The following is a 17,396-nucleotide window of genomic DNA, read 5'->3' as shown; positions in this document are numbered from 1 at the left end:
GGCCATTTGTACATCTTTTCAGGAATGTTATTTAGGCCTATTGACCATTTTAAAATCAGTTTATTGGTTAGTTTTTTGAGATCCTACCAGGTTGCAACCTCCTGTGAGATGTGTAGTTTGCAAATACTTTCCTTTGTTCTTTAGGGCGTCTTTTCCTTTGTTGTGCGGAGGCTTTCATTTGTTGTGATCCTGTTCATTTAGTTTTGTGCCTTTGGGAATATCTAGAAAAGAGAAGGTGGGGGTGGTTTAGAATAGATGTGAGTCTGCAGTCTGTTCCTTCCCTTCCTCCCTCCCTCCTTCCTCCCTCTTCCCTCTGGCTCCCTCTCCCTTCCTGTCTACCTTCTCCTTTCACAAGACAGGGTTTTTATTTGTTTGCTTGTTTGTTTGTTTTAAGGCTATCCTCACATTCACAATCCTTCTGCCTCAGCCTCTTGACTGCTGAAACTACAGGTCTACACCCTTGTGTATAACTTGACTATTTATACGGTCTTTATGCATTTTTAAAAATAATCATTTTGATACGTTTTCAGGGTGGAAAGTTAAAAACGATAGAAAAGGGTATGGAAGACTGTCTGTTATCCCCACTCCCACAGCCCGGAAGTGCATTCATTTATAGGTATGGGGACCCTATCAAATTGCCAGCTCTGGGGTTAAAACAGCTGATGTGAGCAGTCTTACCCTATCCAACCCGACATGCATGGTGCCTGTATCACCCACATCCTAACATTTACGTCATAGGCGGTGTGTGTTACTTCTGTGGGATTAAAAATGACTTAAAATGGCAGTGGCTGACTGCTATTCCACTGATATCTAGCTCATGTTATTTAAATATTCTCCATCCTTGGACACCCAAAAGAGGATTTACTACATTGTTTGTTATACCCAGTATTACCGCTTCGAGTCACAATACAAAGCTACCTTCTGGAAAGGTGTGGCAATTTTGCTTTCCCTGGTGGAGAGGAACAGGGAGGTAACTGCCCCCAGGCCACCACTGAGAATTCTTGCCTGTTCAGAGTCTTAAGTTTGTAATTTCAATGGTCTCATGGTTTAGACTGTATTGGTCTCATTGTTTAGACTGTATTGGTCTCATGGTTTAGACTGTATTGGTCTCATGGTTTAGACTGTATTGGTCTCATTGTTTAGACTGTATTGGTCTCATTGTTTAGACTGTGTTGGTATCATTGTTTAGACTGTATTGGTCTCATGGTTTAGACTGTATTGGTCTCATGGTTTAGAATGTATTCCTTTGATTATTAATTAGATTGACTACTTTTTCATCTGTTGCCCTCTTTTCCAAAATGCTCACTCATATTCTTTCCACATCTTTCCAAGAGTGAGGAATAAGAGGTATTCCTAGCTCCCCCCTCTGTTTCTTACGGCTGTGTTTTCCAACACCTCATTTTCCCTGGTTAATTTTGTTTATAATCTTAAAATGTTATATAGGCAACTTTGGGTTAAATGGTTGACATTACTTTCGTCTGTTCCACCTTTTTTAAAAATAATTATGGTTTTTAAAATATCTTTTAAAATCTAGTAGGGCAATCTCAACCATTATTTATCTTTTTCTAAAATATGTTTAAGTATTTTCATGCATTTATTCTTCTAGTTGAAATGTCTGGTTGAAAATCCTGCATTGGTACACAGCATGCACTTAGAGATTTACTTAGCAGGTATTCACTGTGATAAATGGCTCATAAACAGAAACGTGTTGATTTTATTGAGTCCTTAACATCTCAGATTCTTGGAACAAACTCTATTTGCATCCATGGCAAATCTTTGATATTTAATAAAAATGAAATTTTCTTTTATTACTTATTTGAACTACGGCTCTCTTAGCTGTAGGACAACTTTATGTGTGGTAAATGGTACATTTTTTATTTGCCACAAAATTGCATCAGAGTGAACAGATGTACAACAGTTGTCCTCAGCTTTAAATAAGTTTGTCTTTAAAATGCCATTTGCAGATGTTTTATCTGTAACTTCATTATTAAACCTTCAAATTGTATGAATGTTTAGAGATCTTGTATGTGAATGTTAAACATGTAAATGAAGAAATTTGCTTTTTTTCCCAATTTTGACAATAAATAAAATTTAAACATAGGAAACATTTAAGAAACATTAATAAAATTAGCAATAATAGCTCATAATCACTGTGTGTATTATCTGTATGTATTTTTTTATACAGATGGAAACCTGTATTTATGCAACTGGGATCAGCTTATACATTCTATTCTGTAATCTGTTTTTTCCCATTTAACAGTATACTGTGAGGTTTATACAGCACTAGTTACTTTTTGTGTTACAGTTAGTAACTGCTTTGAGTGGACATATCCCTTTAACCTGTCCTCTATGGTCAAACAGGTAGCTTGCTCCTGGTTTTTCAGTAGTAAAGCTGTGTGAACTACCCTAACTCCACAGCTTCACACTGATCTGGTCTAGGCATGTAGTCTGTATGTTGGGCACATATGTACATTCATCAGTGGGCAGAGCAACCTCATGGCCTCCTGGTTCTGATAAGGACTCCCTCTTCTTGAGGAAGCTGGAAAAGAACAAAGTAGGCCAGATGTCCAGCTTCCTGCAGGTGACTGGGGACAGGGAGGAGAGCGTTTCAGAGAGCATACAGCAGAGAATCTGACAGTTTGGGAGTTGATGCTCCTGGTAGCAGGCAGATATGAGGGTCTGGTGTGTGTTGTACATGAAGAGCAACTTAACTGCTCTCATGTTTTTCTGTGACCCCCCATTCACTACTGCCTGGCAGCTCAAAGTTAGGACATGGGCTGCCTCAGGCTTCTCTTCCTTTTTCCCTGAAAGCAGTTATGGCCTCCTGTGTGGCTCTGAAGTTGCCTACAGGTGATGTTGGGGCTCCCTCATCTAGATAGAGGCCCTGCTTTCAGAGTATATTGTCAGTAGGTATGTTTCTCAGAAATGTCACCTGGACCTGCATGCCTTTGTGTGGAACATAGATAGATTCATAGAGACTGGGAAAGGGGGAATGGGAGTTAGAAGTGACGAGGCCAGCACATAGGACTGTAGCCGTGTAAATTCAGAGAAGTCACGTCCAGAGGACCCTGTGAGCAGTGTGACAGACAGATGTGTCGTGGGAAGATGAGGCACTCACTGCTGCTCCAGGTTGGTGAGTTACTCCATTCACTGACATTCTGCTGCTTTCTGGCCTCTCTCCTGATCTTGGCCACTCGCCAGCTCATGCTGGGTTCTGCTCCTGCCAGCTCCATGGGAAGCTTTTGTGTCTTATCTCTAACAGATATCAGCTCAGTCTTTGTTACTCTGGAGAATGTTCAGGTCACAGGAAAACTTGTTCTGACTTCGCTGCAGACAGATTCACCACTGACCCGTCTAACCTAGGACCTTGCTGACGCGTCCACAACCCTTTGCCTCTGCTCCGCTGGCTGCTGTCTCATCAATGGGTCTGTTCTTAGGCTGGAGTTTTGTCTTGCTATCTTTTTATAACTCTCTGAATATTTTCCCCAATACCTCTATAATGTGTTTCTTATGTGACATTGAAATTACATGTCTGACTTTCCCCTAAACCAAAAATTCCTTGCTATCAGGAACCTTATATTATTCTCACAGTGATGACAACCTTGTTTGACACATTTTTTCAATGAATGTTAAACTTAATTAATCTGGCATGTTTAGGTGGCTAAGACAAAAATCTTCAGGAGAGATTTCAAAGCTGCTTAAAACTCTAGGAATTGTTTCAGGGCCAACCAATCCACTTCAGATATGGTTAACTTACTGATTTATAAGTCCAAATATGTGTTGGGTATTGGGTGTCATACAGGGTTTATGCCACCTCATTTCCATGGGATCTGAGTATATGGTGTGTGTGTGTGTGTGTGTGTGTGTGTGTGTGTGTGTGTGTGTGTGTGTGTGTGTCTGTCTGTCTGTCTGTCTGTCTGTCTGTCTGTGTCTGTGTGTGTATGTCTGTGTCTATGTGTGTGTGGGTGCACAGGTCTTTCTTGGTCTCTGCAATTATTTGAAAGCAATAACAAGCCAAGCCTTTTGATTCCCTGCAGTAATCAGTAGCCCTCCTTTGGCCCATGTTCTTCCAGGGTTTCATCACACGTGTTCATCTTTGGGGACACAGCATACCACTTCTTTTTTCTCGGCTGCTTTCTCATTTGGTTCACATATTCTGGGACAGCCTGGACAGCAGCCATGTGGAGTAGCAAGCATACATGGCTTCAGAACCGAGGACAGCGGCAGTTCGCCTGGGAATGGGAGGGTGCTTTGGTCTGCAAAGGTCCCTGTAGCTGCCTGAGGCTTGGGTGTGCTCCTTCTCCACTGCTTCTGTACTACAGTTCTATAAACCTGCTTGTAACTGTGACCCTAATTCCTGGGCCTGGTCAGTGCTTCTGTGTTCCTATGACATTTCTTCCACTCCTGGGACGTAACAGGAGCATGAAATAACACAGAACAGGGGAGGTGGGGCAGGGAGGAACCCTGGGCTGAGCATCCGGACCGCTCTGTGAAGTTCCCATGAGGGTCTCTTGCCTTGAGCTGCCCAGATGGCTGCTAGATGGCCGTTATCATTGATGTGTTTGCTCTGCTGCTGTCTGCTTCGTGTCCACATTTCAGGACATGGGGCGAGGGCAGGAGAAGAGAGAGCATTTAGAGAGGGACTGGGCCATCTCAGGTTGTGACGTCTGATCGAGTGCCCTCTGTTATGACGTAGTCAAGGCTGGCTTTGAGAGTCAGTAACTGATATTCTTGCTGAGGAGGAGGAGGGGAACCAAGAGGGAGAGTCCTAAGGAGCAAGCCTTCTGCATGCCTGAACTGCTACAGCACAGGCCTCTCAGTTCTCTCTAACATAATAGCAAATATATTGCTAATATTCCGTAGTTCGTCACCAGCAGCCTCACGTTTGGTGTTACTCAGGGGTCCCTTGCAGAAGCATTACTCGATGATACATGTAGTATGAACACTTTAAATAACCTGATCAGTTAGAATATAGGGAAAGGGGTGGATAGACAGAAGCACTTCTGAAATGGTCATGGTGTTTGCCTTGCCCTCAAGGATGCCCACTTTCCAGGGGAGGGAGGGAGAGAGAAGGAGCCCGTGTGAATTGCAGTTGAGGTCTCAACTCCAGATAATATTAAGTCTTGTGAAGAATAAACAGAAACAGTTTGCTCATTAGCTGGGCTTAGAGAGGTGTTACCCACATGTTTAAAGTGCTAATTATAAGTGATCTTTAATAGAGCTAATTTAGCAGTGGCAAGTATTACACATTTCTGCTTTTCAAAAGTAGCCCATTAGCCAGGCCTTTATATCTAATATTGACTTTAGAAGTTAATATTGAAATTGGCTACAATTAGAGTTCACGTGGACGCATGGGAGGAGAAGAAAGATGAAGGTGGGGGTCGGAACCAGCAGAAAAGGTGCGCAGGAGGAAGAGGCACAGCAGTCACTGCTTCTGTGTGGAAGGTCCCATGGTGCCATGGGTCTGAAGGGCTCAGTCCCTGCAGTGAGCACCAGCTGTACTTCAGGCACTAAGGCCACCTGGGTAAACACCTGGCCCTGCCCTCGGGAGTCCAGCTAGGGTCTAGCGAGAGAGCCAGATGTGGCAGTGGACAGTGGCAGTGAGGAATGACTGCATGAGGCGGAGGAGCCAGTCCAGCCTGGTGTAGTGTGGAAAGTTAGAGAAGGTGTGCTGTACTTCAGTGTGCAGAAAGCGTTCCTTATATTCAAGGCTATGTCAGAGCTTGGTGAAGATAAACATCACCTCTCCTTTTCATAAAGACTGCCCACCCTGGTTATCTTCCCAAGTCGTTCGCTACTGCTTCATGTTGTGTAAGGCCTGGTCACTTGGTTTAGGGAAACTCAGTATTTAGCAACTGCCAGAAGAGGAGCCCTTTGCTTTCCTTTCCATGGTCACTGAAATCAGACTAGCGGAGGACCCTGAATGTTCTTTGCTTGGGAGTTTCATGGCCAGAGAGCATTCCGCCACACTGTCTCCCCTTCATGCCTGCAGGGTGGGGAGACAGAATGTCTCCAGCGCTGCTTGACATTTGTGGGTGGTGAGGATGAGGAAGATGGAGGGGCCTGGCTCGGGGTTGGATGCGTTTCCAGGCTGGGGAGAGGCCCGTGGGACTCCATGCGGTGCTGTGTTCTCTTGTTGACATGAATCTGTCCTGTCCCTCTCTGCCAGATGTATTCCTCTCAGCACATACTTCCTACCTCGGTGGTAGCTGTTTTAAGGAGTGCTCCAAGAAATTTATTTATATTTGCTGGGGTTTTCCAACAGGCCATTTCCTCAATAGCTCATTCACATCTGTAAAGAGAAAAAAAATACTTGCTTGCTCTATTTCTGCACGTGCACATGTCTCTTTATCATCAGATCTCACTCTTTCTTGACATCCCCATTTCTGTCACTTCCCCTTTCTCCTCTTAGGACAGAGGACAAGGGAGATGGGCATCTTGCCTCTGCCACTAATAGGTCCTCTGTTACAGACAATGTCTTCTCCTAAACCACCTATTCACTATACGGGAGGGACCGTGCGAAAGTCTCCTCCTTTTATGATTCAGTTCTACAAAGGATCTTCACAAGGTCTTACTTGAGCCACCAGCCTGCTGCTGGCCTGGCTGGCTTCTGGAAGTAACTCAGAACAAACATCCTGATGGACTCTCTTGGAACTTATGGGAAAGATCAGAAGAGATTTCTACCATCAGCCTCGTGTCTGAATCTCCCCTGGCTTCAACCACAGGTCAGGAGTGACCTGGAGCTTGACGTCAGAGCCTACTGGGCATGACCCTGCTCTGAGCCACAGCTTTCCTCTGGGACCAGCCAAACACTCCTTTCACTCCCTTCTCAGCCCCTTGGTGCAGCTCAGCCAAACTCTCTGTGACTCCCAAGGCACAGGCAGTTTCCTCTGAGGAGCAACTTCTGAGACTCAGACTACAGAGCTCCCTGCTCTATCTGTTATACCCTCCACTTTGTTTTTCTGTTCAGCAGTAAACTCTACCCATCCGTGGCACAATGTCTGGGTCCCTTCCTATCTGTCTTCTGCCTTTCTCTTGGTCCATATCCTTTCCTAGGATAGCCTATCCTGACCATCCACCTCCAGCTCACCTCTGAGCTCACTGAAACCATGTGTGTTCAGTTTGGCTCAGTATTTCCTGAGTCCCTTTTGTGCGACAGACGTTGTGCAAGGTGTGTGGGTAGAACAGTGAGTATAATAAGGTCCTTTCCCTGGGGATGTCAGGACCAGTTAATGGGGAGTGAAATGAAAACACATAGATGCCATTCAAGAATGATAAGGTACGACTGGGGACAGCTCAACTTGATTGAGAGGTCAGGGAAACTACACAGGAATGATGGATTTGAGAGAGATTTAGGAGGTAGAGTCAACATAATTGAATGTCTGCATTGAAAAGTGTGATGGAGAGATGAATGTCTAGGATGCTACCCATGTTTCTGTTTGGGTGCCTCGGTGATGAGGAGTGCCCATTATCAGGTAGCTTGGATACTGGACAGATAACACCCATCATCAAGATAGCATAGATACTGTGTGGTTAGGTGGAGGGTGGGGTGAGAGGGTGGAGTTCTTTATCAGAATCTCAATAGCTTGTCTTTTCTTTGGAGTCTGGTAGATACTCAGTATTAGGGGGAAATGAACACTGAGTATTTGTGACTGTACATTACCAGTGATAGACAGGTATGCCCATAGGACATTACGTTGTTAAACGGGGACAGGACACCACCACCTGCATGGAATACAATGGTATGGAAGGAGAGAAGAGGCAGGGACCTGCACACTGGAAGTTTGCCATTTTAGTGGAGGGCAAGGGCTCAACCCCACTTGACGCAATGTTGAAAAGCTTACACAGTCACTCTTAAATAAGTGCAAATTGTGGAAGCATGACTGAAAACCAAAAGGAAATACAGAGCAATCCGTGGGTCTCCTGGCAGCTTACACTTTTGAACACTCACCAAATGCTCACTCAGTTGTTTGTTTCTGTGTTTGTTTCAATCAGGATTGCTTTCTGGAGGAGGTTGGCCCGGAGCCCAAGCACTCCGCTTCCTTAAGGGAGTCACTGCTTTCCCAGGCCTAAGAAACCATGGGCAGGGCCCATGGCACAAGGCCCAGTCCTGCTCTTCCTTGGGGCCAGAAGTGCAGGCTGGGTGCCAGAGTGAGGACCATTGGCGTTTTACATATGAGAAGCAGTGAGGAGGAAAATGGGAGGAGGACCAGGCAGCAGTGTGAGCATGTTGTGTGAGCATGTTGTGTGAGCATGTTGCTGGAGGTGCAGGGCAGTGAGGAGCAGACCTAGGGCTGGGAGGAGACCCAAACTGGAGGGTCCTGAGGGGATGGTGGTGGTAATTTTTACTTCCTTAATAGATGCAGAGTGTTTCAACTTTGCTAATTAACAGAACAGCAGGCTTGTAATTCTGACAGCAGCAGGACATGAATGTGGTGGGTTTAGCACTGAAAGCTAGCCAAGCATGCCTTTGTCCTTAAGAGAAAGCACAACACCCACATTGGGTCAAGTCCACATGGGTTCCTACTGACTAGTTTTGTTTTCCCTTATAGGCCTTCCAAGGAGTTAGGGGCTTTTATTTCTTCTCAGGCTTTCTATAGAGGTAGTAATGGATCTCCTGTTTCAGCGGGCCTGTCTTAAGGAAAAGGCTAGTCTACCACTGGTCTAGTGTTCACAGCCTAATAATGCTATCAGATACACTTTGTGTCAGAAATAGCAGTTGTGGTGTAAGCTGCCTCCTGCAAGGCATGTGTACTTACAGAGTTCTTTTATCACTTTTCTTCCATTTTGGCAACTGGTCTACCTGCAACAATTCCGGTCCCCACCTGATCCCAAGAAAGAATGGGCCAGGAAGCCAGGGAGGAATTGTTCTGGTTTAACAAAGCACACTGAGACTGAATGAAGAATTGGCTCCTAATACATCCTTTCAAAACATGTTGCTCTGATAGTGATCTGGTTGTGAAGGCCAATAAATATGAAGAGGGGACTTAGAAAGGCTGGGGGACACCCTAATGTTTATATGACAAGTGATGCCACTGACCTTGTGCACCTCACTTTAGGAAGGGGTAACTTTCAGTCATTTATTCTTTCATCAAATATTTATTGGCCATTTACCAGGAGTCTACCGGGATGTGTACCTGATAGTGAAAACATGTTCCAATTTCATTGGTCCTGTTTGAGTTAGTGGTCAATGAACTTACCCTTTATTATATATTCTAACAGCTGGTTTCACAAGGGCCCTGGGGGAATTCATACATAGGCTCTTCAGCCAGTGCAAATAGGTTTTATATGCAAGGTCACCAATTTCTGAGCCCCCGGGCTAATTAGTTTAGCTCTACTTGGCTTTACATAATGCATGTATTGTTGAAAAGTTATTTGTAATTCAATTTTTGGCAAATGAAAAACTAATTTAAAGCACTAAGGGAACTTTTATTTAAAAAGACCCCTAAGCAAATGCTTTTATAATGTGAAAAATCTTGTTGTTGCTGCTGTTGGGAATGATTCCTTCCTAGTAATGGATTTAGTAAATCTGGGTACTTTGGAAGTTCTTGTGGTGGGCACATAGTCAGGCATATAGCCCAGCCGTAGTCTGAACTGGCTGGGGAGGCCTCTGGCCCAGGAAGTGGAAGCCCAGGAATCTTAGAAGAGGCCAGCTCCAGACTGGCATTCACCAGAGCCCACGATCACTAGCTACATGGAGGAACGGCTTGCCATCCTCCAGGTCCTGGGCCTTGGAGTGAGAAGGAAGAGAGAGGGAAGGATGAGACTAGGGCCTCCTTCTCTGCAAGTGAGAGTAGTTCCCAAGGCTGGTCTTGAACTTGTAACCATCTGGCCTCGGCCTCCTGAATAGCTGGGGTTATAGGCCTGCACCACCAGGTCTGGCTTACTCTGAATTTGTAAATAATCTGGGAAAATGCAGGATAGAATTTATTTTTGTATGTTTTTAATAGCAATTAAGTGTGCAGCAGACTGATGTAAGAAGAGTATTTAAAACTGAGGAAAATATATTTCACTTGGAAAAACAAGATTTTGATACTGCAATGTCATGAGTTAAAAGTGGTTGAGAAGCTAAAATGTTTTCCTGCTGCATGAGGAAGAAAAGGAAAGACAAAGCAAGTCATAGGAACTGTTCGTAAATTGTGTACTAATTGATGCTGATCAGTCTCCTTTGTGAAAAGTAGTGGGTTTTGGTGTGGGAGGTGAGGTTTGAGCGTAGCTATCTGAAGAAACCAGGGGCAGAGGTACAGAACAAGGCTTGGGGCTTCGAAGTCACAACTTGCCAGTGTTTCTTTTCTCCTCACTGCGGCTCAGTCAGCCTGCAGCTCTTACTCCACATCCTGGCCCGTGTGTCACCTTCTGAAGACATGTAATTGCTGGATAAAAGGCTCACTACCTCAGGGAAACATGAAAAAGAAGAAAGAGATGAAATGGTCAGGCACTGGAAATTTGATTGGGGTTAGATTATGACCTCTGATCTTGGACACTGGCATTTGGTGGCACACCTCTTGCTCTTCCTTGGTTGGGTGGGCACGGGGCATGAAATTTCCTCTTCCCTGGGCCAGTGAACTCATTCCCGGTTTGTTGGTAAAATTTATATGATGTTGAGAGACTGAGAGATAGAGACAAGCTTGCCCAGAGTGCTATTCTCCTTTGTACATTTCGTACTTGGCCTCACAGCATGTGGACAAAGACGCTAGAATGGTGTTCGTGTTCCCTGGCTCTATAGCGTTGAGCTGAGCAACGGCTTGCTTGTGAGATCTATGGTGGGATGTCTTAATGGTGGTATACAGCAGAGACCCCAGTGACAGCTCCAAGGGCGTGGGGGTGGGTGGTTCTCTTCAGAGTACTTGTGAGGCACCAGGGTTAACTGCCAGGGTCACAGTGGGCTAGCCTGGGGTTTTGTGTATGTGTGAAAGCTGGCTCTCCCTTCCCACACTCCTCATATGGGCTAGATTGCCCTTTACTTTCAGGACTACAGTTTTTCTAGCTGAGTCTTTTCCAGTTTGGGCGAGTTCTGGGTGTCTACCTCTCGTCCTCTAATAGGAACTTGGTTAGACCCTGGAAAATATTTTTCAACCCAGAAGTAAGACTTAAAGGGCTAGATAGCCAAAGTACACTTCTTCTGTGGGGGACTGGTGATGCCATTAGGGTGGAGGTGGGTATGGGACAGCATCATCAACTTTGCCTCCAGCTACTAGATTTTTTGTAGGTTATTTTTCCCGTTTGTAAAATGAAGTCCAACAGTTGTATCTGCAAGCAGATGTCATTTGGGGTTCTGTAAACTACCGTGATATCCGTATATACTAACGTGCTGTCTGTGTGACACTGTGCTAGGCACTAGATGTACAAGCATGCTCTGAAAACATGTTGCCATTTTCAAGTCACTCAACAACCACAGGGCTGCCAGTGTTGTCCCTGGGGCGTGGACAGTAGGGGAGTGACTGGAACTGTATACCTCTTGACAAGAGCCAGGAGAAGATGTCTTTAACCCCATCACCATGGGGAGGCTTCCTTTGTTGGGCTGGGCTACAGACCTGCACAAGCCCGGATGATGGGTCTGGGAAACTTGAGAGTGGGACCTTGGGACTTAACCAGTAGCAGTCATCTTTATCATGTGTCTCTTTTGTTGTCCTGCAGGATCTTTTCGGAATGATGGTTTGAAAGCTTCTGATGTCCTTCCCATCCTAAAGGAGAAAGTGGCCTTTGTGTCTGGTGAGTATCTATCTGCATGTCTTCCTTGAGTTGTGTGCGCATGTGTGGTCGCTCCCTCACCTCTGTGGACCGGTGAGAGGGGAAGTTTGGCTTGTAGCCATTGCTTCCTGACTACAGTGGCAGGCACAGGGGCCTCTCATCTTACCTGGGGACTCTAGATGACACTTGCAACAACGGGCAGGTCCACACACACTGCTGCCTGATTTGCCCTCTCTGGCAGGGCCACGGTGGCACTGTGGCCACTGTGACTGTGGCCACTTCCGGTAGGAAGAGAGTATCCCCTCCACATGTGGTTCCCTGGGGTTATATCTGTTATTTCTTAGTGCGTCACAAACAGGAGATAACAATTAGTTTTGGCTTCTCCTTGTCTGCTTTCTTAGCGCATGCAACTCGAGTGTTTGTTTTCTCAAGTTTTGTTCTTGGTTTGTTTTGTTTGTTTGTTTCTTGTTTTGTTTTCTGAATGGTAACTTCCAAGTGTTTATTCCACACTTTCTCTCCCATCCGATCTTACGCGCCAAATGGCAGCATGTAATTTGGTCATCAGCTGTCTGCAGCCTTCAGGCCAGCGACTGCTTCTTGTAAACAGTTCGGTTGGAACCTCACTGCGTGTGTTTGGTTAGGTAGCATGTTTGTTTCCCATGATGTCACAAACTTGGCAGCTGAACTGGAGTCCTTCTGGATCAGAACTTGGCAGATCCTGGGCCTGAGTTGGGTGGTGACTGTGGGAGCAGCGAAGAGGCCTTATCTTGGGAGAGAAGCCCTGGTGCTACACCTTGTCGACAGAGCCTTTATTTCTGGAGAGTTTGTATGAACGTCTGCATGAACGGCCGTGGAGCCACAGGGCATGAGTGAGCGTGCTCCCTGAGTACAATGACTCATCCCACAGGTACTGCTGGCTCAGCCGATGTGTCAACCATAGTAGAGAGAAGGGAGAGGAGGGGAAAGGGGGGGTCCTCTGTGGAAAGGAAAACCATATTTGAGTTGTCTCCACCTTACTAGAGAGAAGAGAGGGCAGTAAGTCAGTGTAGTGTGGGAAGGGAGGTAGGCGTGTGCTAGGTACACACAGGAGCCTTTGGAAGATAGGTGCATTCTGCAGCAGCGGGTGGAATGGTATCTTTTCACAGTTGTTGCTCTTAAGACAACTGAGATCCAAAAGCTGCCTTGCCCTGGTGTTGCACGAATCCTAATTGGTCTTATAATAAAAACCCAAAGCCAGATATCAGGGTGAAAGCTGAAAGATCAGAGCAGCAGAGCAAGTCACAGCCACCACCTCTTACCTCACCAACTCCTCAGCCTGCCAGAGCCTCTCTCTGCGAGAGAGCGAATTCCTGTCTCCTCCCGCCTTATATTCCTTTCACTGCCCAGCCATATCACTTCCTGTCTCAACCTTCCTAATGCTGGAATTAAAGGTGTGTGATCCCAAGTGCTGGAATTAAAGGTACGTGCCAACACTGCCTGGCTGTTTCTCTTTTAGACTGGATTAATCTCCTGTAACCCAGTGTGGCCTTGAATTCACAGAAATCCAGACGGATCTCTGCCTCTGCTAGCAGTCTCTCAAATGCTAGGATTAAAGGTGTGTGCCACCACTGCCTGCCCTCTGTGGCTAACTCTGTGACTGGCCCTGTCCTCTGACCTTCAGGCAAGTTTTCTTTCTTAGATTACAAATATATCACCACACCCTGTTGTGTTAGGTAGTGAGCCCCTCATTACTAAAGATGTAGAGGCACCAGAACAACCTTCAGGAGGACCCTGTGCTGTGACACCAGCATAGAGGCATGTCTGTGACAAGTTCAAGGTGAACTAGGATTTGGAGTGCTTACTGAATTGTGGAAAGGCCCTGTGTGGAAGTCCTGGCGGTCTCCATGCATGGTGTACCGCAGGCCTCATAGCCTCAACTCCTAGCACAGGCTTACAGCCCACTTCCTTCAATTTTATGGCCCTAAGTTAAGATGATGTCCTTCCTATCCCTTGGGTGTCCTGCTGACGCCCTGTTTATTTCATGCTAGATGGTTTCCTTCCCAAGAGTGCCTTTCCTATACCTGTCAGCTTGGTCCTCTCCTTCCCAACTTACTTTCCACTTCGTCCCTCCAGAGGCCTTTTTAGACTTAGCCCATGGCTTCTGACGCCGTCTTGTTCAGCATCCATCAGGGACTCTGAAGACAGACATAGTATGTTCTGACATGGGGACCCTCGTGTTTATGGATCATTTTTCCTATGTGCAGTCGATAAGAATGTGAGTGGGGCCCAGCCAGGCCTGGGAAAGCCCACTAAGAGATAGGGAGCTGCCTTTATGGGACTCACGGAAGCCGTTTGCCAGGAGAGGGGTCACAGATGAGGCAGGTAGGAACTTCCCAGAGAGCGTAAGGGGCCTGGCCGTGTGCCACTGACCGCCGTGTGCCTGCATGAGCCGAGCCTGACTCACCCATGCCTGGCAGGGCCTGGCAGGGGCACCGAGGGTGATTGGGAGATGACAACTGACTGCGTCTGAAAGGGAAAACAAGAAATGATTTTCCTATTCTCTACACTCTGAGTCAGGAGACACAGCACAAAACTAACACCAAGTAGAGAGCCCCTTCCCCCCGCCCCCATTAAATACTGCAGTGTGGCAGTTTGCGTTTCATTCTGAGAGCGACGTACAGAGCATGGTAAGCAGAGAAACAGACCATTAGCTGTGCCCGCCCTCCTCTGCCAGCATCTCAGCTTTGGCCAGGTGAAAGAAAGCATGTTGCCATGGCAACGGACATCTGGGCTAGGCCAGGGCAGCCCAACCACTTCTGCATGTGGGCATTGTGGGCGTGTGTGACCGTGGCTGTGGCTGTCCCTTGGAGTGCCTCTTTTGTCCCAGTCCTGCCCCTCTGGGCTCCATGGCCCACAGCTGTGGGTTCCGGGCCTCCCACTCACAGCACCCAGATCTCTTCTTTCTACTCAGCCCTCCTGTGGAGGACCCACTGCCGCCCTAGGATCTTCACACGCTTACACCTTGCCTTTGGCCACCTCCTGGCGATTCTTTTCTGGCTTTGGATCCCTTGCCACCATTTCCCACTGTTCTCACAGATGCTCCATGCTCCTCGGGACAACCTTTTATACTCTGGATCCCAAAGTTTCAATGTACCATAAGGTGGTCTTTGAAAATGAGGAAAGAAGTTTGGGAACTGCTGAATATTGAAGTCCTCCCACCCTCCACTTGGACCATCCATCAAGGCACATTAACATTTTAAGGCTCTGTAAAATCCTACAATAACCAACTTTATCTAGTCTAACCTGGCATTTCCAACTACAAAATAGCCTCATTCCTTTAAAAAAAAAAATGTGTGTGAATACATTAAAATCTTGCAGAGCTATTGTTATGTGAATCCAACTTTTGGTATGCTTCCTGAGATGTGTCTCCCTCCCACGCTGCTTCCATATGCTCCCCTAACTGGAGCCTGGTACCTTCTCAGAGTGTGAGTCCCCCCCCCCACTTCTATCAATGAAACAATGTCTCTCACTTTGGGCCTTCCTCCTTCCCCACCCTGCTTCCTGTCTACATAGAAGGAGAGCCATTGACATTTCTAGAACACCCAACCCCCCCACCCCCATCCTCTGCATCCTTATCCTGTAGCTCCTATCACCAAAGCCTTTCACTGGTAGGTAAAGGGTAGGTAAAGGGTAAGAGCTTGTTGAACAAGTGAATGGTGCTATTGACGGACGATCATGCCACCATCTCTGATGTTTTAAATATGGCTACGTTTCCTCTCACTTAATAAACAATGACTTTAGCACTGGGGATTGAGGCTTCATCTCTCATCTCCTTCTAATATCAGTCTCCATCTCCATTATCAGTGATACAGCTTCATGAATGCTCAGCCTCTGGACACCAGCATCTAACTTCACCTTACTGTGGCAATCCATGATCTTAGCCTCTGTATCTGTCTGTAGTCTTATTCTCTTGCCTTCCACCTCTCTGTTTCCCATGTTAGTTGACAGAGAATCGATGGCAAAGGATCCCTCTCCTCTGGGATCGCTTGATGTAACAGAGCGGTTCCTACCCTCACCCGCTCCGCCCCATGCATCTTCTTCACTAGCTCAATTCTGCCATCACAGAATGGGGCCCAGAGCAGATGGCACCTCTCAACACCTATCTCTGAAGCCTCTATCACCCCCATCCGCATGGAATGCTTTCTACTGACAATGGTTCTGTGGCTTTCTGCTCAGTAACTAAAGCCTATCTTGACCTTGAAAGGTGGCTTTGGTCTCTTATTTTGCTCTGAGACAGGCTTAGCTGTCATTCTCCATGACTTGTCTTTATTTTCTTCTCCTCCTGGGTTCTGTAGCCTGCCGTAGAGAGAAAGGCACAGCCCTGTAAACTGAGTGCTAGGTCCTTCCTTTTACTCAAGTGAGGCCTCACTCCATCCATTGCCCCCTGCTTTGCAGCATAATGCTTCTTCTCCTCTATACTTGCTCTTCCTCTTTATTCTTGGATGTCTTTCCTACTCTGAAAAAAAGATAGGATTGATCCTGCTGCCTTTTCTTACCTCTTGATCCATACAAAAGAGACACTCTTGGAGACAAAAGAGGCAATTTCCCACCTTTGGAGGCCCCCTACATACTCAGAACCATACCTCCAGCTGTGGATATGAAACCTTACTGGTCTGTTGAGAGGGGGACCATACCAACCAACCCTCCAAAACACCAGGTCACCTTTTGCCCATGAGAGTCTCTGCTCCTCAAGTTCCCATGGCCCTACTTATGAGGTGTCCCTGGAAGGTCAGGGAGAAAACTGACAGTTGTAGCAGACATACATACATACGTACAGACAGACGCAGACACACACACACACACACACACACACACACACACACACACACACACACACCTCCAAGAGTGAAAATGCTTAGGGTGATGAGATCAAGGCTAGCAGAGAAGGATGTCTGAGATCCTTCTAGCTTGAGAACCTGTTGCTCTAACCCTTGTGTTTCCTTCTTCATATGGATCATGGATCACAGTTGGGAGATAAGGTCTTCTCCCAAGGCAGATGAGATCAAGGCGATCATCAATACAAAGAACTAGGTCTGGGTGTATGAAAGATCTAGAGTTGGGGAACTTGTGGCTCAACTCTCTATCTGCACAAATCCACTCTGCTGGGGTAGAGAGGGACCTGGATGCTGGTCTTGCTCAGTGGCTTGATTTTGTTTAATCCTTTCTTCCCTGCAGCCTCCTCCAATCCTGTGTGGTGTGTGTGCATGTATGTGAGAGTGCATGTATGTCTTGATGCTTATGCACATGTATGCATATACAGAGGCCAGAGGTCAGCACCAAGTGTGTTCTCAATTACTCTCTACCTTATTTTTTGAAATATGGCCTTTCATCTCATCTAGCTCACTGACTGGCTACACTAGCTGGCCATCAAGTTCTGGGGAATGAGTCTCTGTCTCCCAAATGCTAGGGTTATAGCTCATCCTGTCAGATTTTATGGGGGTGCCGGGAAATCTGAACTGAAATCCTCACATGGGTGCAGAAGGCACATTACTCATGGAGTCATCTACCTGGTGTCCTCCTTCTGAAGTCTCTTTGTCCTTCAGGGTATTCTGGATTCGCTGTTTGACAAGCCATCCAACAGCACCTGTGTGCTCCTGGACTAGAGGAAAAGCGCTGTGCCTGAGCTCACACTTGGGAGGGACCTGGGCCACTCAGTCATATAGGAG

At 46.4% G+C, this 17,396-nt stretch overlaps 1 protein-coding gene across 24 annotated transcripts in view; it reads left to right on the top strand.

The window, feature by feature from the left end:
- Kalrn (kalirin RhoGEF kinase) overlaps positions 1–17,396 on the top strand; it is a 612,231-nt gene that overhangs the window by 166,777 nt on the left and 428,058 nt on the right. For all 24 annotated transcript variants that reach the window (XM_052740404.1, XM_052740400.1, XM_052740397.1 and 21 more), the window contains exon 2: positions 11,638–11,712. In XM_052740404.1, the coding sequence (XP_052596364.1) occupies positions 11,638–11,712 (75 nt within the window). The remainder of the gene's footprint in view (positions 1–11,637; positions 11,713–17,396) is intronic.

The sequence above is a fragment of the Peromyscus californicus genome, unplaced genomic scaffold, assembly GCF_007827085.1.
Source record: "Peromyscus californicus insignis strain IS unplaced genomic scaffold, ASM782708v3 Scaffold_16__1_contigs__length_79575227, whole genome shotgun sequence".
NCBI lineage: Eukaryota > Metazoa > Chordata > Mammalia > Rodentia > Cricetidae > Peromyscus > Peromyscus californicus.
This window is presented reverse-complemented; position numbering and strand designations above follow the sequence as displayed.